Source organism: Coccomyxa subellipsoidea, assembly GCF_000258705.1.
Source record: "Coccomyxa subellipsoidea C-169, whole genome shotgun sequence".
NCBI lineage: Eukaryota > Viridiplantae > Chlorophyta > Trebouxiophyceae > Coccomyxaceae > Coccomyxa > Coccomyxa subellipsoidea.
In genome coordinates this window covers 192130-216551 of record NW_005178022.1, presented here as the reverse complement: position 1 = coordinate 216551, position 24422 = coordinate 192130, and the positions used below count along the sequence as shown (strand labels likewise).

The window sequence follows — 24422 nt, the reverse complement described above, 5'->3', positions numbered from 1 at the left end:
TCGGACAAACTTCAAGCTGTCGAGTGACAAATTCGAACACAATGGCATTGTTCCGCCACGATACCATTGGTAATGCAGTCATTTGGGACAAATTCTTGATCGCATTGTTCACAATAGATTCAATAAGAATTGCTTCAATCTGCACAAGAGCCAGAGCTCTTAATGAAGCTGTGGAACTGGCAACGCTAGACGCAAAGTATTCAGCGAAGCCTTCAGGGCATGCCGCACAGGAGCTACCGCAACACGCACACCCACGCCCTTGTCGAGAATTTGTTGTGATACAAGATTTAGTCATGGTAGCCAGTGCGATCTTCACCAAATATCCTGACCAAGACATTGTCTTTGCCATCAATGGCCAGAAGCATGCCTTGGACCGAGACCAGCTGCCTTCTGCAACGTTGTTCGACTATCTCCGCAGCTGCACGCCTTACACGGTACAGTATATGTCTGATTCGTACATCTGACAGTTCTTTGCGTCTGATTCGCAATATAAGTGATATCGTACACTGAGTAGTCGGCATCGGTAGGACGACCGTTTGTGTCTTTGACATCATCCCGTCTTGCTCGGAGCTTAAGAACGACACAGCAAGGAATCAGAACGTTTCGGAATCTTGCGGGCCATCTAACCTGCATCTGTCGCTCTTACATTGCTGCCAAGGAAAGCCTGGCTGCTTGTTTCAGGGCACCAAGAGCGCCTGTGGCGAGGGAGGCTGCGGATCGTGTTCTGTGGAGGTGTATCGCCTTTATTCCGCCTCAGGTGCCCTTGCGATCTCCTTCTTCCGCATGTACCTTGCATATTGTACTGTCATCCACAGTTATCACCCTTCAGCTTGTGGCTGGCTTCTGAGGTGTACATCTTGCGTGCATGCATCGTGCTGTACCCAATGCGATTTGAATGCTTCTGTCTTGGTGGCTGCTATGTCAAGCTCTCCTGTTGACATCAGCAGCAAGACAAGTATAACTGTGCCCTCAAGTGTAGCGGTGCAGTTCAGAGCTCGGAGAAGACTTCAAAAGCGCGCGGCAGATGTTGCTGCTGATGTGCTGCATGTATTGCCTTCGGCTTTGAATTTTGCCGGCCTTGACAAGCAGCGGATTTGTTCATGCAGGAAAGGTGAGCGTCAAGTGCATCAATGCCTGCCTAGCGCCAGTGGCTTCCCTGGACTGCAGCTCTGTGGTCACAGTTGAAGGACTGGGCGACTGCGTCAAGGGCTTCAACCCGGTGCAAGGCATGTTTATTTGCTACACCCTTGGACAAGCGCAGAACCTACCTCTATATCCAATCAAAGTCTCCTCAAAGACTCGGTAGTGTGATGCCTTCGCTGATGCAGTATGTTTGTTGTACTTGCGATCTTGTGGCAAAATCGATAAGCGCCTTCGCAGATGCGGTCTAGAGACCTTGCATCTTGGGATTGCTCAGATCAGGATGTGAAGTCCTGTCGTGAATAAGAGGGGCACCCTTTGACTTCTGTTTGTTGGACTGCACTCCGACACATACTGCAACAAGCACCACGAGAGCAACATCCTTGAGTTGAAAAAAGGGAATCAGCCTTGGTGAATGCACTTTATGTTGAGTCGACATCGAAAGGGGGCAACCAATCTTGGCGTGCACTGCGCGCAGAGCGTATCGCGGCGTTCCATGGCTCGCAGTGCGGCTTTTGCACACCTGGCATGGCGGTGGCCTGCCACGCGGCGCTGACTAAGGCTCACCTGAGCGACGACTGCCAGCCGGACGCTGCTACAATGGAGAAGAGTGTGGACGGCAATCTCTGCCGCTGCACCGGGTATCGGCCAATCTTGGACGCATGCAAGGTGAATCACTACTCAGATACCACTATGAATGATAGGGCTTGTGTGGGCGTGCAGATTGGGGCCAGATTGGGCTAGTCCAAGCCAAAAAATCTACATTCACAGGCGGAATGATGATGATCAAATCAAGCCGGAAACACCCCTGGTATTGGTAGTGTACCGCATCATTTTAGTTCTCTGCCGCTTTGAAAGCATGTGGCATTTGGAGTATTATAAAAAGGAGTATTTATCGCGCTGGCTGCTACCTGAGAAAAAAGCCGTTGACTCCCCAAAACGGATACCATACCATCTTCTTGAAGACAGGGCATTAGGAGGAATATAGACAAGTGACCACTTCATTGCAATGACTCCTATCTTCTGAGGTGAGACTATGGAGCACGGGTTTGCGCAGGGTTCTACGCCTTTGCAGCATCCAGTGTGTGTTGTGTATAGCGACGTGGAGAGGACTGTAAAGCAGTACCATTGAGAGTGAGGTCGAGGAGCTATCTCACACGGTGGACAATGAATTGCCTTGGTACTCGGTTGGGAAGTTGATGGATTTGGCAGGACTTCATGGGGCACCATGCCAGCTGTCCAAGCCAAATGAAGCAAGACTGGCTGCGAGCGGATCTTGTATCATTGCCACCAACTTGCGACCCTGGGCTCATCGTAGGAATTGGCTGTATCTTCAGTGTTCATATTACGTACATGGAGACATGGCCAAGCCCTATGAGAGCTGCAGGGCGGCACTTGGTTGCTGTGACGCAAGCAGCTTCTCTTGTCAATGCTTTATTCTGGCAACGCATGTGTACACAGCGGCTGAACCCGATTGTCATGATGCGTCATGTTCCCTGCGTGCAGAGCTTTGCTAAGGGAGTTGATATGGAGGATCTGGGGGTGAGGGATGCCGCCGCCATGTCACATGGCCCAGATGCGCCCACAGATCTGCCCGATGACATCACCATGCCAGCCTGGCTCAAGGACCATGTCAAGCTCAAGGTGTGCCTCGCCTCCTGATGCCTCCATTTCATCCTTAACATAATGTTTAGACACAGACAGACAGAGAAGGCTGGAGAGGAATTCAGTGAGAGGTTGCTGCAGCGCACCTAGCCCTAAGGGCTGGAATAAGCGTGTAACAATAGTGATAATAAAAAGAATTATTCTAATTACAATTCTAATAATACTAATACACCGTTTGTCTTGGGTTCTGCAGAGCGCTCTCAGTTCTCGTAATATTGCTTGCATGCATGCGATTGATGCATTGGCAGGCCACAGGGAGCGTTCATATGATGCATGCGCAAAATGCATTCCTGTCACAGGGCGCCTCAAACACCCCACCTGCTGGTTGTTGGACATTCTGAATGACTAGCAGGTCGATATTTTGATATTTGCACAGGCTCCTCTCTGTGTGATAAGAAGTCAAAGCATTTCCGACATGTGCCTGTTCTTGAAGTGCTGAGTAGTGCATCGGTCATTATTTTTTTAGGGTAGCAAGCAACAGTCCTCACACCAAAATAATTGTTCCAATGTGCAGGCGGCCTGCGGCGATGCGGTGCATGTGACGGGCAGTGGGCAGGCCTGGGCAGCCCCAAGGAGTCTCGGGCAGCTGCTGGAGGCTCTCGGCCAAAACAGGCACGGCGGCAGGGAACGCTCAGGACGGCCGCTGTCGATTAGAATTGTGGCCGGAAACACCGGCGCAGGGGTGTACAAGGACTGGCCGAGCGGGCATGAGGGGACCATAATCGATGTGACTAAGGTTGCAGAGCTGCGCGTTCTTGAGACGACCCAGGTGAGCAAAGCATCTTTCTTTGGGGGTTGCGGTGTGTCACACAGAATTTCATAATTTGGGAGGCATTTGCTGACCTCGTCGACAGCTGGTGTGCGGCTGGGGCCACCAAGGTGCATTGGCATTCTGTCGCGGACACTCAGCAAGGCAACCCGCCGCGACTCTGGTTCCAAACTGACTGGATTGTTTAATATGAAGTAATACAAGAATCCCACGTTTGAGAATTCTGTAGTTGTTGGACTAGACTTGCACCGCGCACATGCGTGTCCCGCAGATCTTGTTAGGTGCTCATTTGGAGCCATTTGTCACCTGTTGGGTTCCTATGTTTGAGCCCCTTGCTGTTTTGGCATGCAGGATGGCGGACTGCTGGTCGGAGCAGCCATCACACAAGAGGAGCTGATCGACTGCCTTCTGGATAGCAGCAGCAGCAGCAGCAGCAGCAGCAGCAGCAGCAGCAGCGCCAAATCAGGCCGGAGGAGCGGCGCAGATAGCAGCCGGGGCGCAGCTGCCCGGCGGGCGCCCGGCAGCTGCCCAAACGGGCAGCCACAGCTGCCCAGCTGCCGGAACGGGCAGCCGGAGCGGCCGCTGCCCTGCAGCAGCAGCGGCAGCGGCTCTGTGGCCAGCGCAGTGAGATGGCTGCTGGGCATGCAAGACAGCAGCTCTGCAGCAAAGCCGAGCTGTGACCCTGCGCCTGTGTGGGTGCCCCTGGCGAAACACCTGCAGCGGATCGCCGGCAACCAGGCATGACCTCTGCAAAACTCTCCTACTCTTGTTTGTAAATTTGCCGCACAACGCAAAGTGGCAGGCCGTCATTGGGAAAGCTCTGCTGCTGCAACTCGCTTCAGTATTTTGTGGGTTGCTCCCATCTGTGGTCGATTGGTTTGAGCTGGTTGATCCATGAATTGATAGCAACCTTATAACAGAATACAGCGACATGTCTCCACAAAAGCTGAGAGTGTGTCAGCAGTGACTATCGACTACTTCGTGTCACTGATTCAGTGAGATATTTTCTCGTGCTGCCTGCTTCAGGTGCGTGCGGCGGCAACGGTAGGCGGCAACCTGGTGCTGACGCGCGACCGCGGCCTCGAGTCTGATCTGGCAACACTCCTAATGGCAGCCGGCGCAGAGGTGCGCCCGACACCCCCTTAGTGACACTATCTCCAGAAGAATGCAGATCTCTGGCTGTGGAAGAGGTGCTCCTGAGAAAGGCAGCATGCTTTGCTCGGCTTGGACAGAAACTTTGAAGTGATTACCTTTGCCTGCTTTCCTATAACAGAGGCACTGGGTAGGAAGCTAGTTCACAGATCGCACCAGCAAGGACATGTGCATATCATTGAAATTCGTTGTCCTGCCCAGGCTGTGCTCACCAGGTGTTTGTGCTCTGCAGGTGCAGACAATGAAGCCGGGTGGCTCTGCCAGGTGGCGACCCGTGAAGGACTTTCTGGCGGCGGGGGATTTTGGGGGGCCTGAGGTGGTGGTCGCTGTCAGGTTCCCCCCTGTCAGGCCGGGGGACGTCTTCTGGTCCTACAAGGTGTGCCCTCAGGGGAACAATGAGAATGATACCCTGTAGATTATAAGTATCTCCTGAATCTGCATCCGCCATTCTGGCAGATTCTGATCTTTTTAGACACTCTGGGCAGATTTGTCAGGTACCAGGTCTTTGCTCTGCAGCGGGGGAATCGTCATGCTCTTCCTCGAATTCATGTGCCAGTAGCAACCCTGCATTGGCCCTGTTGCTGGAGTGTCAGACATAAGTGACTGCAAGGTCCTTTTTGTGGGATGGCACTCACCTATTCCAGCATTTGAGAGGGGCTTGACAAGATGTTAGTTGTGGTATACATGGATTGTGGGACATTGAGCTTGCAGGGCACGATCCTGCAGGATTTGCTGTTGTATGTATATACATAGTTCTTGCAACGCCTTGCTGACTACAACCTTCAGGCTGTCTCCCATTCCCCATGCATTTCATGGAGTTGCAACAAGATTTGTCGGCCCTTTGTATGCATGCATTAGTGTCTGAGAAAACGCAGCGCATGACAGGGCTTCTATAAGGATAGGTACATAATATCCCATAAAGGCTTAGCGCTTCTTTTGTATATGAATTTGCGGGTGATCGCAGGTGGGTAAAGTTACTTGCGGGTATTTACAGCCCTGTTTCCCTTTTTGGCGCCTGCTGCCTTGTCGGTGTTGCATTCTTCTTGGCTTGGTGTTGCGGGTGTGCAAATCATGTTATGAGCTGGCTTCCTGAATCGTAGCAGTCTTGGCTGCATTTAAGGGTGCTATGCTGTATGGCCCCCAGCTGGCGGGGGGCGGTACAATTATCGAGCACCGTGCCCACGGTTGATTGGGTCTTGCGTAAATCTGGCGAGTCCAACAAGGGTTAGGATTAATCCAATATTGTGGCAGCGTTGTACTGCAGCTTGTCTGCAGGACACACCTTGCCTCTTGGCAGGAAAAGCGCGTAATAATAATTTAAATATGCTAGTGACACTATTTATGCATGATTAGAGCATGGTGGAATTGACAGGTGGCGCAGCGTCACTGGAACGCGCATGCATTCGTCAACGTCGCCGTACAGCTGGCGATCGACGCAGGCAACACCTCTGCAGATCCGACCACCGCCACGTCAGCCACCGTCCGCTCAGCGCGCGTCGTGTTTGGCTACCCGGCACTTGAGAAGGGTGAGTATCATTATTGTTATTATTATTATTATTATTATTATTATTATTATTATTACAGGTCGGCGAACCCAAAGCCAAAGGCCTAGGGCATACACGCAGGGCGTCTGCAGCCACGTGTGTGGGGCACGTGAGTGATTGATGACATAATATTTCCTCCTTTGTCTCCTTGTTGGGGATGCGTATTGAGGCAGCAAAAAGACTCGTCTTTTAAGGATCACACCCCTGGAAGAGCTTCTGTCTGATGCCTGAGTAGGCTTCTCCAAGGGCCAAAGAATGCATTGTGCATCATGGATGGCCAAGAGGTGCACTCCCGTCTCAAGGCACAGAGCACAAGCGGCTAGTAGTTCAGGGTCGTTGAAACACAGGCCTGCCGACAGGCTGGTGCTGTCATAGCTGCACAAGTCAAGCTGCCAGGACTTCAAATTTGCGGACTTCGAGTCAGTCTATAGTAATCCCGTGGACATATCTTGTCGCCCTGCAGGATTGTATGGCTCTATGGTGCCACAGTATTTGCAAGCCGCGCACAAATAGCTGCGGTTGAGCCTTGCCAATTTTTCTGAGTCCAATATTCTTACTGGCTTGACTCGTGCAGGTTCATTCCTGAGTGGAGTGGTGCATGCATGCAGGAGGGAACGCCCCCAGATGGCGCGTGGGCCGCTCTCCGGCAATCGAGCGCATTCTCACCGGCGCAGCCGTCAGCATTGCAACGATTGCGGCAGCGCTCAGAGCGGTGCACGATGACGTGGCGCCGGGGGACGTCCGTGACGCAGCGTTCCTGCTCAGCACCGCTGAAGGGCTGCTGTTCGAGGCGCTCGTGTCCACTCTCAAGCCGGTGCGCATGCATGCACTCTACATTATGAGTAGATATTTGTCACATGCGTGCTGCTTGAGGCGCTTGTGGCTACTCTCAAGCCGGTACGCATGGGACCCCTCCACGAGTCAGCGGTTCTTTAGGCAAACCACGTTCATGTGATGGTCTTGTAGCACATCAATTGGGAGTGCGGGTGCTGGTAGCGCTCTCAAGAACGAGCAGTTTGAGGCGTCCGAATCCACTCTCAAGCCGGTGCGCTCGGAAGCGTATTTTTATTGTTATTATTACACGCTTTCCCCTCCAAGAGGCAAGGTGCGTCCTGCAAAAAAGCTGCAGTTCAAGGCTGCCGCAATCCTACCCCTTCTTGGACCTGTCAGATTCAAGCAAGACCCAATCAATAGTGGGCAGGGTGGTCAACATTTGTTCCGCCCCCCGCCATGCAGTCATGTGATAAGTAAATTATCTGCTGAAGCACGTTGGTGCTGTAGATTGGTGGTCTTTTGAGAGTGCCTCTCATGGGTGCGGACCTCAAGATCGAGGCTCTCATTGCTGAAGACAAGCAGGAGCAGCTTCCGTGAGCAACTCGCCACGTGCCCGTACCTTTCTGGTCTTGGTGCCATTCTAGCGTGCTTCACGGGTATTAATCGGTGTTAGACAGCAACTATGTCTCATCTGGCCCTCACTTGCGGCAAAACCCAGTTCAGGTCAATGCACTTGAACCAGTAGTCTAGACTAATGTTGTTTGTCTTGTCCTCCTCGCTAAGAATGAAATACACAAAGTCCTCGATGGGGTGATGCGCATGTGTTTCGTGACCAGTATCAAGCAATGTTGCTCAGGTCTCTTGTGGCCTTACCCGTGGCAACAGGCAGCGCCCCCACAGTTGGTGCCAGGAGCAAAAACTGCAGCACCATGCTTTCAATTTATACAGCGAACCGCGTTGATGCGTGCGTATGTTTGTGATCGATGCAGGTGGGTCTGGCGGCGGGCAAGCCTCTGCCAGAGTACATTCTGGAGACGCCATCCCTTCACGACATACCGGTATCGGCCGGGCGCCAGTTTCTGCCGGACTTTTCGCGCCCGGGATCGGCCGCCGGGCTGCCGCTCATGAAGGAGCGCGCGCTGCTGCAGGTGTGTTGTTTCCCTTTTTCTATAATTCCGTTTGAATGTTCGTGTGCTTTTTAGTGGATTTTTTAATGGGCGATGGTGAGAAGTGTGATGCTGGCTTGTGTGGTATGCATGCTGTGGTTACAAAATTGCACATGCGGAAGAGTATCGGGGGCAATAAGCATGGGTGCCTTTCTTGTTCCCTGTGCTGTGATCCACTGCATATGGACACTCTTTGCATGGCAATCTTCCAGATATGAATACTGAGGGCAGCCTTCATATCTCATATTTCCTTTACAGAAGGTCTGCCTTGCAAGAAGGGACCATATGCTGTAGAGATCTGGCCGTGTCTTGTTTTGCACGATAATCTTTGGTGCTCTTCCGGTTGGGTCATTGGCTTTTGAAGGGAGGCTTGGAAATAATCCAAAGCTGCTTCCTTTTCAAAAGCGCACTTACTTTCCTGCCCAAAAGATCGAAGCGATGGGCGTCGCGCATGCCAGTGCTTGGAACAGAACAAAACAAAACAAAACAAAACAAAACAAAACAAAACAAAACAAAACAAAACAAAACAAAACAAAACAAAACAAAACAAAACAAAACAAAACAAAACAAAACAAAACAAAACAAAACAAAACAAAACAAAACAAAACAGAACAGAACAGAACGAAACAAAACGAAATGAAATGAAATAGAATGAAATGAAATAAAATGTCCATGCATGTGCCAATGTGTGCGTGGTGGGCACCTGCTAGTGTACTTCCTTTCATCCGGCTCATCTATTGCGTATGCTTTGGTCCTCAAACCTCACACAGCAGAGGATGCTGGATATGGTGAATCACATTAGCAGCCAGCTGATGAACAAACTTAGATATTGAACACAAATTTGAATCCTTCTCAGCCGTCTCTGTTGCCCCCTGCAGGCGAGCGGGGAGGCTAAGTACACAGGGGACATGCCAGAGCAGAGGGAGAGTCTGTTTGCAGCATTCGTGGGTTCCACAGAAGCGCTGGCGGTGGTTAAGGGAGTTGACGCGTCGGCGGCTTTGGCGCTGCCTGGTGTGGTTGCCTACATTGGCGCGGAGGATGTGCCAGGGGTCAATAAGGCGGCCACAGGGGACGCGGAGTTATTGTTCGCCACAGACAAGGTGAGAAGAGCTTGGTCAAACCTTGGTTTGGAGTTTTGATCCTGTGGGGCAGGCTCTGAAGCATCAGCTTTGTTTTGTTAGAAGTGTGGGTAAGCAGATGTAGCTTTGGTCCACCAGACGAGGTGTTGTGCTGCTGCCTTGAGATACTGAAGTTTTCAAAATCGCTTAACATGCAAAGTGTGCTGTGCTGAGAATGTCCGGGAAAGGGCTTTCAACTTGGATGTGAATCATAATCAGATTGCAGAAACTGCAAGGCTGAAGTCCTCCTAGGCGTTTCTGCACAGCCCACTTGTGCGTCAGTCTGAGGTGATATGCTCCAGGGGTGTCTATGCAAGCTGCATCATTAGCGGTAGGACTCTCGGGTAAGGTAAACATCTCGAGAAACAGCATACGTTGAGAGTGATTTGGGTGTACTCTTGGGCAGGTGGAGTGGGTGGGCCAGCCGATTGGGCTGGTAGTGGCAGAGAGCAGGGCAGTGGCCGAGCGCGCAGCAGCACTTGTGAAGGTGAGTCAGACTACTCCATGTATGACCCTTGAGCCTCGGCAACACGTAGAGGTGCCTTTGTAATGCTGCCCACTGGGAAGGGTCCGGAGGGACTGCAAAAGATTCAAGGGGAACTGGGGGTGAGTGGGCAACGTGGAACTGCATGTGTCATTTGAAGCTTCTTTGAACACGAATGTCAAGTGCAGCTGAGACTGCGGATGCGGGGCAAGATGGTTGGATTGGCAAACCAGTGGTGCCAGTCCAAGGCCTCGCATGGCTGCTCTCTTGCTAGGGTAGCAACACAGGCTCCACATGGAATGCATGAAGTCTTCTAGTCATTAAGATGCCCATTCTAGGCGGATCCATGTGGAGGTTGAGAAAGGCTGAGAATGCCGATGTGGACATGTTTCGCAGCTTGACTGGCAACCCCATGCTGTCAGTCCGGCGCGATGCATTTCCCATACCTGCACTCTTGCCCAGAGAGCACCAGAAGCCCATTGGATTGCAATGAGTCTTGTGTCAATTAACAGAGATTGGTCTGTACTTCGCTCTAACAGCAGGAAGGAAAAGTTTTTGAAGGCTTCTGAATTGCAACCAGGGCTTCTGCCCACATTGTCTTCCTTGCATTCCTAGCAACGCGCGCAAAACTTTGAAATCCTGGCTGAGGCCTGTGAGAACGCTTTTGATGTTGATTATTTTGGTGACAGGTGGACTACAGCTGCGAGCTGGGCCCCCCAGTGGTGACTATTGAGGATGCGCGCCGTGAAGGGGCGTTCCATGACTCGCTACCTGTCGCCGGGCCCAACAGCAACCTGCCCGACGGGCAGCACAGCGCCCTGCCCGCCGTCGAGTCATCTCCCCTGCAAATTCGCGGTGCCAAGTGAGTTCTGTTCCATACTTTCTAGGCTGTATATTGCACCCCGCAATGGCTTTCCTCCAATGATATGCCTTTAAGGGGGTGTGCATGGGATGTGCAATCCACACATGTCAAGGAATGAATTAGTGCCTGAAGCGCTGCCCCCAGTCAAGACTTCACCCCTGGAAATCCGCAGCGCCAAGTGCGTCTCATTCACATAAGCGGATAAAATACTTCACAACCTGGTTTTACCCTACGTGCAAATTCGTACTGCCCGCTGTTGGGATGTTCCCCCCCTGCGATCCGCGCCACCAAGTGTGTGCTCGCAGCACTGACCGTTCCTAATTCACTGATCATTTGGTCTTGAATGGCTTGTGCAAACCGCTGCAGCACCGACTCGCAACATCACTCGGGTCACGGCAGTTGCAGTACCCAAGCGCTCCATGAAATAAATAGGCCTCAGGGGATTAGAAGAGGGGTTTAGGAGGGCATGTGTGCTGCATGCCTCACCCCACCTGCCTTCTTCTCCCGGTGGATGCCCTGGGTACTTTGAAGCTCTCCACACAATTACACTTACACAGTAGCAACCGTGGGAGCTCAGGCAGCGACACTGCTCTGTGTGGCAAATGGTAGCGAAGGGTGAGAGCCATGCCCTGCCATTGTGCACAATTTGCAGTGTTTGCAAGGCAAGCAGCGCTGGAATTGCTAATTGCTATTGCCAAGCTGCAACCTGTGCACAATTGCAGTGCAGCAGGCAGCTACCTCAGCACTTTGCCCTGCACTCCCCTTATCCCGTTGTGTCCGTTGTTTATATGAGTGCCATACCATATCAATTCAAGATCAAGACTGCAGCTTTTCTCCAGGATGCACGTTGCCTCTTGGTAGCGAAAGCGCGTAATAATAACAAAATTAATTGTAGTAATAATTGTAAACGTTCAAGATCTGAGGGGTGCTGATGTGGCGTCCAGGTGGCGCATCCCCAACCAGACGCACTTTTACATGGAGCCTCAGACCGCCATCGTCAGCTGGGACGAGGGTGGAGTCATCCAGGTCTGTCAGATTTCTAAATCTCAAACATTTCCTTTTATGTGCTGTGGACATGCATAGTGCTGTGCACATGCATGTTGAAAAAGCACGCTGGACCGTGCACTTCTTGCGTCAAACCTTGTGTCTGCAGGATGTCATCTTGCCCCGGCATTTTGTGCAGAGATGCTTGGTTAACATCTGTGTCACCAGGCATTAATTATATTATATGTATATGTATATCCGACACCTGCGGCGGTCTTTGTTGATTGCAGTGCCATCTCAAAAACCATGCATGCTGGAGATATACGCATGCATTGCCGGCCTGGTGCTCTGACAAGACACCGCTGTGGGTTGAGGACCATTCCTTTGAGCGTATCCTCCGAAGCAGTAGTGCGTGCGGTGTGACAGTCCAGCACCACATGTCGTCATGGCCCTCAACAAGTGCGCGCGCATGCAAGTTGACACACGTGTGCGCATGCTCCCGGCAGGTGCAGGCGGCGACGCAGAGCACGGACCACGTGCAGTGGGCGGTCGCGCAGGCGCTCGGCCTTCCCCACAACCGCGTAAACGTCGCCTGCCGCCGCGCCGGAGGCGGGTTCGGCGGCAAATTCAGCCGCGCCTGCCCGGTCGCTGCGGCCGCCGCTGTTGCCACTCACAAGCTGAGACGCCAGGTGGGCCATTTCAAGGACAATTTTTATACCAAGGAAAACTTTGTCACACGAGGGTTGAGGGATAGTCACATTGCCGGGGCCGCCATCGTGGCCGCGCACAAGCTGAGACGCCAGGTGAGGGTCTAAGAATTCTTGGATAAAATCCCCCTCGTATGTAATCTCTGATCAGATTGCCATTTCAAGGGCAATTTTAACCAAAAAACACTTTGTCACACGAGGGTTGAGTGTTAGTCCCGTTGCCGCGGCCGCCGCCGTGGCCGCACACAAGCTGAGACGGCAGGTGAGAGTATGACCGGGAAATGATGTCCTTGCATGCAGTCAAGCTCTCTTTTTATCTAGATGGTTAGGCGCCAGGCAAGAGTATGTTTCCGCAAGACAAGTTGTATCAGACTGGGGTCGACAGTAAGCCCCATCATTGCGGCTGCTGCTGTTGCCGCTCATAAAGTCAGGTGCCAGGTCAGGCAACGCCCTCGCGTGCAAGGATGCCATTGTAATCCAGACAATCACGCGGCAAATCTGGTAACGCTTGTGCATATAGTCACTTGTTGTGCGCTTGGGCAGCAAAGCAAAATTTGTGTTCTTGAATTAGTTCTTCAGTGTGCTCAGAGTAGTGCTCTCAGAGGTGCAGAGAGCAAATTCCCGGTCTGATCTTGAACCCAGTCTAGCAGTTCCAGTAAATGCTTTGTTTTGCGCTTCAATGTGAGCATGTAGCAACGAAATTGGAGCATTTGGTCAGGATCCAACTGGAGAGGTGTCACTCCCTGTGCTTCAACACGCAGTTGATCTGCAATAGGCAAATGCTAGAGCACACCTTGCCAGAAAAATACTCAAGCAGGCAATATCAAGGTTGCGTTTGCTTGCTCCTCTTTTGGCTTTCCGACACTTGTCCCACCAGCCTGAAAGAAAAAAACACCTCCAAATTAGAATATAAGCCACGTGGGTCTAATGTCTGTGTTGCAGGTGCGTCTGGGCGTGAACCGTAACCAGGACTTCCGAATGAACAACGGCCGCGCGGCAGTCGAAGTGGAATATGACATCGGCTTTGATGACAGCGGCAAGATCCTTGCGCTTGAGATGCAGGTCAGTGGCCATACCTGAAGATTGCTCCTTCGCCCGGTCATATACATAATTCTTTTGCATGTACGGCTTTAAAGCTTGCTGAGGCTTATGCATATTCCGAGTGGGAGTGTGAGTGTGTCACCATGTCTGCACATTGCATGCTGACCTGGCTTCCTCAGCTTGGTTCCGCGTGTCAAACAAATCTTGCTTGTGGCTCCAAGTCAGCACTGCGATGTGCGATTGTCAAGGATATTATGATGCATCCTGGTGAGGGTTGCTTGTGGGAAAGTCCGCATCGTGGCTATCCTGACTCCTCTTATGAACAGTTGCATTCCTGATGCCAGCTTTCAGACTATCTCTTCAGAACTGCCTTGCGAATCCCGGAATCAGCTGTCTGGCTGATTATGTGAACGTTGGCAACATCAGTATGCACCCAGCATTTGGCAAACTATCGTGTCGCCTGCTTGGAGCAACGTCACAATGCTGCATATGATATTTAGCCTAGAAACTAGTTAGTAAAGGCCATGTCAACTTGATAAGCATGTCTGTGCAGGCGCACCTGTCAGGGTGATTACTTGTGTTGCTAAATGACAAAATTAGTCATCACTTTTGCAAGCTTAGTCACTCCTGCTGTTCTGCGCAGGCGTACCTGCTGGGCGGCGCGCAGCTGAGCGGCAGCTTCGTCGACCTGTACCAGCTGAAAGGAAACATCGACCAGGCCTACGCGTTTCCCGCCTTCCACTTTGACCTGCACCTCTGCCGCGCAAATCTGCCGCCCCACACCGCCGTGCGCGGGCCCGGCGAGATCCAGGTCTTATCTTTCCCCCTTAATTTCCCCTTTCTGCAGCATGTCTGCAGGACGTACTTTCCCTTTTGGCAGGAAAATTTCTTCTTCTTAATAATAAATTTAATAATAATAATAATAATTAGAATAATAATAATAATAATAATAATAATAATAATAATAATAATAATAATAATAATAATAATAATAATAATAACAATAATAATAAACTCCACTTTCCATCAGAAAATTTGTTACGGTGTACCTTGTCTGCAGATGCACCTTGCCTCTGGCAGGATTGCTATGCCTCAAAATCGTGTTTCTTTAGAGTCCCTTGCCGTTGTAGCTTCAAGGGCACCTTCTGGCAGGATCCATGATGTGAAGTGTATGAGAGTTCAGGTGTCAGGGTGAAAGAGCCAACTGCATGCCTTGGTCAGGACTTATATGCTGATAATTTTGTAAAGACTCTTATTATTGGTGTGCAAATTTGGTGGATTTTTGTACTGTGAATAATGCAAGACCCTGATTCTTGGTGTACTGAATATTCACTTATCGCTTGCATCTAAGCACTGAAGAGCGCTCGGTGTTTTTGCCTGTAAGCATAGTTGCACCATACGGATTTGGCCATTCGGCATACGGTGAATATTTGGTGTTTCGGGCCAAAATTGGCCGTTTTTGACCATATTCCATATAATTTAATACCGTATGACCGCGTATATTCGGCTGTATATACTGTCCCCAAAAAAATTTCTGACCGAATGGTGCAATTGTGCCTGTAGGCTACAATGCTGGCGGAGCATGTGATAGAGCATGTGGCGGCTCGGCTGGGCCTTGATCCCGTCGCTGTGCGCGAGCGCAACTTCCTGCAGCTTCCAGGTGATTTTCCTGTCGGCCTTCCTGCCTGTCTGCTTGTCTGCATTCCTGTAGGAAAAGGAACATATCAAAAGATGATATTTTTCATTGTCGCGGAGTAGCAGAAGGTGAGCGATAGACTGTGGTTGCCTGGGGTGAGAAGAATCTCCAGCAGAAGTATATCTTCCAGAATAAGCTCTTCTCCCATGAAACATGCCAGCTCTTTGCTGCTGTGTCTCTTTCCCTGCTCCTGGCCTTTGCATTCACAATGCGAGAATTAGCAAGGCCATGTGCAAAGATCACAAAGACACAGCGGCAATGTTGAGGCGCGTGCCATGGGGAGAAGCTTTGCATTGGAGCAAATTATATCTGTAGGCTGCTGTAAACACCAAAGCTCTGCAGGAGTGCTACTTGTCACTATGGGGACTTTTTCTCAGAAGATTTTGATGAGATATAAGAGCTAAAAACTTTCTGAGTATTTTCCGGAAATTTCCTCAGTCTTAACTCGTTCTGAGAAATTTCTGAGTCATGACATGTCATGGCTCACACCAGCAGTTATGCTAGCTTCAGCGTTCTGCGAGACGATCTTGCTTGCTGAAATTGGTGCGGGTATCTGTGTGTGCAGAAGTGGCGAACGCAGCAGTACCCAAAGGCGTCAAGACCGCACTTGGCCAAGAGGTGCCTGCTCACATGTACACACTGCCGCGCATCTGGGCCAAGGCACGCTCACTGTCTCAGCGTTTCTGGCAATATAAAATTTCTTATTGCCATACTTGCCGAAAAGGTTGTGCCGCTTTCTGCGGCACATGTCTTTTTGCGGCAGCGGTCTCACATGTGTGCCAATCTTTGTTCTTTGGCACAAGATTTTTTTGCGGTGAAAACGGGCGCCGCTGAGGCTTCTGAATATTATGGCACTATGCAGAGGTGATGTCATTGGTATGCTATGCATGCATGGGTTGATGCCACAAGCAAAGCACTTTGTCTGATTTGATTTGATTTGTGCTGTGCAGTACCTGGCTCTGCCAAGATACAGCTGTACCTGATTACTGTGTAGTCTGGATGAACCAGAAGAGCTATTCTTGACGGCAGCTGATGCTATTGTGCAGGTGAAGAAGGATGCGGAGTATGACAGGCGCTGCAAAGAGGTAGCCGAGTTCAACCGGCAGCACAAATGGGTCAAACGTGGCATCAGCATGACTCACTGCAGGTGCACTTCCCTGCTCTGCTGATTACGCTGTCTGCACCACAGCCAGACCTCTTTTCAAGACCAGGAGGGTCAAAAGTCTCCTTGTCTCACTTCCAAGGCTGGAAGAGTCAAGAATCTTTTGGTCTTGACAAAGAGACAGCGTCAAGAGTCAGAGCATCCTGAAGTTGTTCGTGCATGTGGAGTGACTCCTTGCATTGCACAGCCTGGGCGAATCTCAGAGTGCATGTAAATGTCATTTTCAAGGCGAGAGCGCATCTGCATCAACCCTTCTAGTGTCATGCTGATGTGCCTCATACAATGTGACTTGAAGTTTTGACTGAAGGAAGAATCTGGGTCCGCTGTTCAGGTTCCGGAGCATGGTCCCCCCGCGGCCGGCGGTGGTCAGCATCTTTGCGGACGGATCAGTCATGGTTACTACCGCTGGGGCCGAGCTGGGGCAGGGCATGTTCACAAAAGTCACGCAGGTCGGCCCCTGTCTCCTTGCTGCCACAGCTGCACCTCAACAAACCATAGAGTCTTGCAATTCCTGAATGGTGCTGCATGGTCACTGTGATGTTGGGGTTGGCAAGCAATCGCTCCACTGGCTGATGGGGATCAGGACAGACTACACCGTGGCTGTTGTGCATTCCAGTTGCTGGTAGATTGGTTGCATGGCTGACTGCTTCATTACTGTGGCCAAAGACATCTTTTACAAGGGGCGCATCCAGTGTACCCCAGGGGAATTTACTTGACATGACTAATTAATATCGATGACTAATGTTACTAACGCGCAGTGGCGGCGATCCATGGGCTGAGCAAGGCGCTGCCCCCAGGAGCAGCGGGTCATTGTATGGTGGCTGTGACCGATAGATGACTGACAGCAGTCATGCGCGCATGACAAATGTGACTAACGTGCACAGGTTGCGATCCACGAGCTGAGCAAGGCGCTCCCCGAGGAGCAGCGGCCGCTGCCGGTGGAGTGCGTGGCGGTGAATGACAACGCCTCATTCTGGCTGCCCAACACCGGGGGGACCGCGGGCTCCACTGCCGCGGAGGGGTCCTGTGAAGCCGTCCGACTGGCCTGCAAGCAACTGGTGACGCCCCTCGCTTCTTTTCACGTGTTGCTGTTGTCATCTTTTCTTGTTCCTGAAAAGTGCAGTCTAAAAAGTAGCATGCAGCTGCTGAAGCGCTTCCAAACAGTGCCAGTTTAGGGTGCTGGGCTGCAACGCTTGCTGAAGGAGCCCTTGTTTGAGATCGGCACCCAGAAATGTAATTGCTGCCGCTTGCACTGCCAATAAGATGCATCAAGTACCTGTCAAGTGTCTTTCTCAAGGCTATAATGCAGACCTGCTAATGCAAAATGTTGCAACCGAGACATGCGGGTCTCAGCAACGATGACAAATCATAACAGAATGATGACAAATGATGACAAATCAACGACAAATGATGACGACAGGTGGAGGAGACGCTGAAGCCTCAGGCGCTGAAGATGGGCAACGGTCTGACGTGGCGAGCCATGATCGCCAGTCTGCAACCCAAAACGCCGTTCCCTCCCACCGCCAAACTCACCGCGTACGCGCTGTGGGACGGCACGCAGATCAACGATGACGGCACAGGCGCGCTGCTCCAAAAGTCTGCACTTTCTGTGTTTTTCAGGGTCCAGGGTCCAGGGTTGAAGAAGACCTCTTTTGATTGCAAAGGAGTTCGTAGGGAGGACGCATGTAGCTTATTTATCTGTATGTTTTGATATTTGTGCATGTGCAAAGAAGGATCTGTGCAGTGCTTGCTGGCTGGCACTGCACTACACAGATCCGATTAACAGTGATAGAGCTGTACCCTTTTGCCTGTACCATATGACGTGATCCAGAAGATGCCTTGATTAGGGCGCTCATAAGGGTTCAGTCAAAGCCCTCTGGTCCCGGAGCGGTGCTCTGATTTTGCATCAGGATGTCTGCTGCTGCTGCTGAAGCTGTTGTGATGCATGTCTGAGCATCTGCTCCAGGTCCAGAGGCGCATGCTTTGCATTTCACACGCATGACTCACGTAACCCAACCTTCATAACCAATCTGCAACCCAAATGTGGCACAGAGACATGAAATGCAGAGCGAATTGCAGCCATTGCACCTGCCAGAGTCTAAAATTTATTCGCGCGCAGGCAAGAAGCTGCAGTACAGCACGTTTGGAGCGGCGTGCACCGAGGTGGAAGTCAATGTGCTGACCGGGGAACGCCATGTCATCAGAGCAGATGTGCTTCACGACGCCGGCCACTCCATATCCCCTGCCGTTGACATGGGCCAGGTGACTCACCTTCTACCCCCCTCAAGAGAACCCTTGCACGCGTAAAGGGATGGGAAATTTTTGTGCATGCGAGTATTTTGTATGCATGTGCGGGAGATGTGCTGCCGGAGAGCAGAGCGCGTTGAGTGGAGAGTTCTGATCGTGTGTTGTCAGGTACTTGTAACTGCAGAGGGTGTGGGGTCCTGCTTTCCAGCTTACCAGCCTGGCTTGTGTTCTGGCTCCAGAAACGGTGTATGCGTTGAATTACCAGACTGCAGACTATTCTCGGCTTCGCAAATGCTGCTGCAAACACCCTACATGTCGGCCCTCAGGCCTGTGGATCTTTGCCTGCAGACCTTGCAGTAACATTATAAGAAGGTGAAAGGTATAATTGGAATGTTACGGTGGCACAATGCACGACGACAACAATGAGTATTGATGGCAAGGTTGTGGCTGAGTCCAGGTGGAGGGTGCGTTTGTGTTTGGGCTGGGCATGATGCTGCAGGAGAGCGTGACCTATTCTGAGACTGGGCAGCCGACGTATGACAGCACCTGGGACTACAAAATTCCCAGCGCCGCATGCATCCCACGCCAGCTCAACATCTCCCTCCTGGAGGCAAGTCACTCCCCTCAAACTATGCCAAATGTAATTGCAGTCTTTTGAAGTGCCTGTGCAGCCTTGGGCTGAAATCAGGCTTAGAGTGAGAGCAGCAAAGGGGCAGAGATTCGCATGACACTCGCATTTGGCTTCATCATGGAAATAGGATGCATGGGGTTTGATGCAGTCCTGTGTCCGAGTAGTGAGAGAAGCAGCTTGGTTGCATGTCAAATCTCTTGCATGTGACAGCCTGGCAGCTCTTGCCGAATCCATTGCATGGCGTCCCCTTGCAGAATACGCTGCGTTTAGCATGCCTTTACTAAGTAAAAAAACATCATTTTATGTTGGGTCTTGCTTGGATCTGGCGAGTCCATCAAGGGGAAGGATTTTGGCAGCCTGTACTGCAGGTTGTCTGCAGACGCACCTTGCTTCTGGCAGGAAAACCGTGTATTTATATTAACAATAATAATCTTATGCTGCAGGATTCGCCCAACAAGCACGGCATGATGGGCAGCAAGTCTGTGGGCGAGCCGCCGCTGCTGCTGTCCACCTCAGCGCTCACCGCCTTCTCGGCCGCTATCGCAGCCGCAGCCACGGACCTCTCCAATGACTCTGACATCACCAAACCAAGCACAATATTGGACACCGGCGCCAAATCTGGCACCGGAACTGACACCGGCGCCAAAATTGGCACTGGCGCGGATTCCAGCGCCAAGTCTGGCAACGGGAAAGATGATGTCGGCAGCGCCAGGTCAGGCAGCAGCGCTGATGTCAGCGTCAGAGAGGCGGCAGTGCAGCGCGTGTGCGCGCCAGTGACGGTGCGGGCAGTGCGGGCAGCTGTGGGCAGCCTGCACCTGCCCGGCTTCCTGGACCAGTACGCGTGATTTATTGTCTGGGGAATTTTTCAGATGCCTTGCATTAGCAATTGCTGGCAGAACAGTCTCAAGGTATTTATGGAGGCTTTTGGACACCAAACCTGGAGCTGGTAAGCTCACGAGGCCAGCACAGCATAGCTGCAGAGGAGCTAGCTGCATGGCATGTTCCAAGACAAAGTTGTGGCGTCTCCCAAGAAGCTCGTTAAATGGGAGTCATATCTGTGAAGAGCCTTCAAGCCGATGGATCTGCTTCAGACTCCGAGCAGTGCGCTGGCCACTATGTACGTGAATACGTGGCTCAATGGTAAGTCAGGAAGGTTGCTGTGTCATGTACCAACAGAGGCAACGCATGAAGGAAGTGGGTGCACCATCTGTTCTGGGCTTTCAGTGTGCTCGTGCAACTCCCTGGCTGTTAAGGCGCCAAAGACTACCGCGCAGTGGCACCCCACGCGCAATGGTGGCAAGCAGCCTGATCAAGTTGCTGCGTTTAGCATGATGACTGTGTGGTGGCAGCATGTCAGTGAGCTGACAGGCGAAGTGCATGAATGGAAGGGAAGAGTAGCAGGCCGAGTGGTCTGCTGGGAGGCAGAGGGACGCCTACCCTGCTCTGAGTGCTACAGTGAGAGGCGAATGAAGTTGATTGCCCGGAGCTCCTCAGGATCATGAGAGCCTTCCACCATCCTGTAGTGTTTTGAGGTACTGCAACTGACAGCCGCTCTGGCAACCTTCTTGCAAATGGAGGCCTCTTGCAGATCACAGCAAGGCTCTCAGGGGATATGTCTGAGGACTTTGGACGATGGGCAGAGCTACCACAGAGAGGAACATACCCAAGCTTTCCAAAGAGTCTATTTGCACAGGCTATATGTACATTATATATACTACGACAGGTTGATAGGTTTGATACACTGATCTGGAATTTCAGGAGAGTACCCAACAAGGAAATACTCATCGCTATCATGGTGACAGTCAGAGGGTGGCAATTTGGAGGCCTAGAGTCTGGGCGCATGGTCAGCTTTCTAGAGCTCTGAACATGATTATTTCAATCATTTGTCATAAATGATGGAACTTCATCTCTGCCATCATGTTGCACACCGGGTTCATGACCTGGTCTGACAATGAAGGCTGTTATTGACGGACCACGCCTGCTAAGTTTAAAATTGTTGTAAAACGAGCCTCTGCGAGCGAGTTGCTTTGGCCAGCTGGTCCGACCTGTTGAGTCATCATCAAATGCATATGCATGCACTCTGGGATTCAGCACCGCTCGCGAGCACACTGTGCATGAGCCAGTACCAGCCAAGAGAAGCAAGGATGCGCGTGATCAGAGCAGGGCACGTAGTGACCACTTCTTCTCGGGGCGAGAATCAAGTTTCTCTCTGCCCTGCATGTGGGCGTGCTTCTGGCACGTGACCGCACATGCGCCTTCTTCCCTTGCCTTTGTAATCAAGGCCATGTGTACTAATTCAAGAGGTATTTCAGTATGTTGCCACTGCAGACTGGATCAATGGCCTGGTCTGAAGCTGAAAGCCCTGATTGACGCAGCGCACCTGCAAAAGCTGCATCATGAGCCTCATTCTCGGTGTGCCTGGTCAAGATCATGATGATGTGCATGCAATGTGAGAACCACGAGCACACTAGTGGTACGTACTGTGCTTGAGCCAGCACCAGTGAGGCCAAGCCAAAACGTGTTATCGGAGCAAGATAAGATATACAATCAGACAAAAAGTTTTGCTTTTTTGGGGGCAGCAGAGGCTTGCTTCTGGCACGTGAGTGCACATGCGAGTCCTTTCTCTGCATTTTTGTCCACCTGCCATTTTGCAGGGACATCGTATAAACAGCAATTGATGTTGGTGTCTTCAGGATGTCCATTGTCGATGGCCGTCCAGCAGGGATGTAGCTGCAGCGCACCCATTCCCGAACAAGTTTTACAGCCATCTGGACTCCAGCTTCGCACCCACGCCCTTAGCACGAGGCATCATAGAGGTGAGAAATATATTTTTTGATCTTATAGCATTCATACCGCATTTATATAGAGAAAAACCGAACCAGTAAAGATTTTCTTTTGCAGGGATCATATTGTTGAGATCGATATCAACCAGGCGCACCTGCCAGCAGACCGACAGACTCCACGGTAAGTATGTCTTCTGCAGATTACGACTGCATATCTTCGTGTACATCTTTTCAGGCTCGAAGACCTGATCAGTGGTGTATGTATCCGGTTGACTGGCGCTTATTGACAGCAGCAGTGCCCTGACAAAACTTTGTGTCTGCAGTGACATCAGCAGCATCTGGCAGCAAAACATACGGTGGACGGCCATCTCTGGCCGTGACGCGCCCAGAAATCACACAGCAATGGCACCCCACCAAGAACGGCGACAGGCGGCCCGAAGACTTCACTGCTGGCAGCATTGTCAAAGTCTGGTGGCTGTGCCCAGAGGCCTGCTCATCATGCAGCAATGCGCACGAATGGGAAGCAACGCCAAATAGTCGCACACGATCGGGCAGCCCAAGCGGCTGCCCCTTCTGCTCTGGGCACAGTATCTGCACCTGCAGCTCGCTGGCAGCAAAGCGCCCCGACTTGATGGCGAGGTGGGACTACGCAGCCAATGGAGGCCTGGATCCTGAACAGATTGGTGTCAGCTCCAATAGGAAGGTGTCCTGGGTGTGCTCCCTTCATGGCCCATGGCTAGCCACAGTCAAGAGTAGGGCTGCTGGCACTGGCTGTCCAGGCTGCGCAAATCTGAACAGTTCAAGGAATGCATCAAATCGGGGCCTGCTGAAGGATGAGCACCCCGAGCTTATTGCGCAGCTGCAGCCCACCAAGAATGAGCACCTTGACCTTGACAAGGTCACCAGTGGCAGTGGATTAAAAGCGGTGTGGGTGTGCCGCGAGCGCAAGAATGCCCCTCTCGGATGCACCCATGCCCATGAGTGGAGTGCAACAATTTTAAATCGCACAAGCCTGGGATGTGGCTGCCCCTTCTGCTCTGGGCGTGTTGTATGCCCATGCAAGTCGTTGGCTGTGAAGGCGCCAGAGGTTGCCGCGCAGTGGCACCCCACGCGCAATGGTGACAAGCTACCTGATCAGGTTGCCGCTTACAGTCATGTGATCGTATGGTGGCAGCATGTCAGTGAGCTGACGGGCGAAGTGCATGAGTGGAAGGCAGCTGTAACTGCACGCGTGGCCTGCTGGGGGGCAGAGGGACGCCTGAGCTGCCCCAAGTGCTACAGTGAGAGGCGAGTGAAGTTGATTGCTCGCAGCTCCTACCTCTTGAATTAGTACACGCGGCTTTGGCTAGCGAGGCCCCTAGGGGCGCCTAAATTGCCCCGGGCCACAATAATCGGGTCTCGCTTGGACTTAGGGCATCCAGCAACTGGTAGGTTTTTGGCAGCCGTGAATTTTGATTTAGTTTAGGAAAAACAATTGCAGCTTGTATGCTGATGCACCTTGCCTCTCGCCAGGATAAGCTTGACGACAATAATGACAACAATAGCAACAACTTTACAAGCATAAAGTTCTGCTGCTTACTTCCGTTGTGAACATAGTGTTACACTGTTCAGACTCCACAACAGTGTATCCAATCGCGTGACCACTTGGGAGGCTCAAGGACGCCCGAGCTGCTTTAAGTGCGACAAGGAGAGGCGAAGGAGGCCCATTACCTGAGAATCTTGAATTTGGAGCATTCCTTTGCACATGAATAGCCGGCGAAAAGCCACGGAGTATTTAATGAACTTCATATCAACTATATGAATATCAATCCTATGATACAGATGCTGCAATTATAGGAATGGACATCGCTGCGCTGTGCTCAGTGTCAATATTCGTCATGCAAACGTTGCGGAACACAGCGAACTTCTACTTGAAATCCGCATGCATGAGCTCATTTACACTACTAGAGTAATGCTAATGCTGAGTGTCTGTGTGCTTTGAGAGTGTATAGCCAGAGTGTGTATAGCCAGATTCGCATATCCTATATAGTGTATATGGTCTTTACACTCTGTACATGTCAGCCAGTCAACTTTCATTATTCACGGCCAACCCAGAACTGATCTTCTCAGACGCAGCGTCACATGCATCAAGTTTGAAACAACAACTATAGTCTATTAAAATTCTCAGTCTAAACCAAAGCAAGCCTCAGCATTAGACACCTTTATACATACCTGCAGCATGCATCCGAAATGAGGGGACCTATACAGCCCTCACTTCACAGAGCCCTGCTGACTTCCCTAAGCATGATCAGTGAGAGTTTTGATCCCAATTGCCTCCGTAACTGTAAAAGTCAAAACTCAGCAATTGGGCTTTTCCTGCATCTCTCACACTGCCACCGTTCCTTCAACACTGCTCTAACAGTGCACCATTGCAGTCCTGTAAAGACCTTCATTATAAACAAGCAGCTAAAAGCAACAGTGTGAATCAAATCTGCATTGAAATCCAAATGCTCAGTCA

General features: G+C 51.3%; 2 protein-coding genes across 2 annotated transcripts; one reads left to right on the top strand and one right to left on the bottom strand.

Annotated features, from left to right (window-relative positions):
* Nucleotides 1–1668: 1668 nt before the first annotated feature.
* Nucleotides 1669–19987, top strand: COCSUDRAFT_49075 (molybdenum cofactor-binding domain-containing protein; the record flags this gene model as incomplete). Its single annotated transcript, XM_005643324.1, has 26 exons — nt 1669–1809; nt 2647–2784; nt 3320–3574; nt 3926–4198; nt 4601–4699; nt 4959–5102; nt 6099–6252; nt 6879–7084; nt 7144–7167; nt 8034–8192; nt 9089–9310; nt 9735–9815; nt 10502–10674; nt 11619–11700; nt 12165–12461; nt 13308–13427; nt 14050–14217; nt 14970–15066; nt 15668–15720; nt 16149–16249; nt 16596–16713; nt 17149–17322; nt 17685–17892; nt 18384–18526; nt 18969–19151; nt 19586–19987. The coding sequence occupies 26 exons, from the start codon at nt 1669–1671 to the stop codon at nt 19985–19987; spliced, it is 4215 nt and encodes a 1404-aa protein (XP_005643381.1).
* Nucleotides 19988–21920: 1933 nt separating this feature from the next.
* On the bottom strand, nt 21921–22723 carry COCSUDRAFT_34401 (hypothetical protein). The gene is made up of 3 exons (XM_005643323.1): nt 22249–22723; nt 22044–22106; nt 21921–21958 (listed from the first exon to the last, which is right to left on the bottom strand). Exons 1-3 carry the CDS (start codon nt 22382–22384, stop codon nt 21951–21953), a joined length of 207 nt encoding a protein of 68 aa, XP_005643380.1. The 5' UTR covers nt 22385–22723; the 3' UTR covers nt 21921–21950.
* Nucleotides 22724–24422: the final 1699 nt, after the last annotated feature.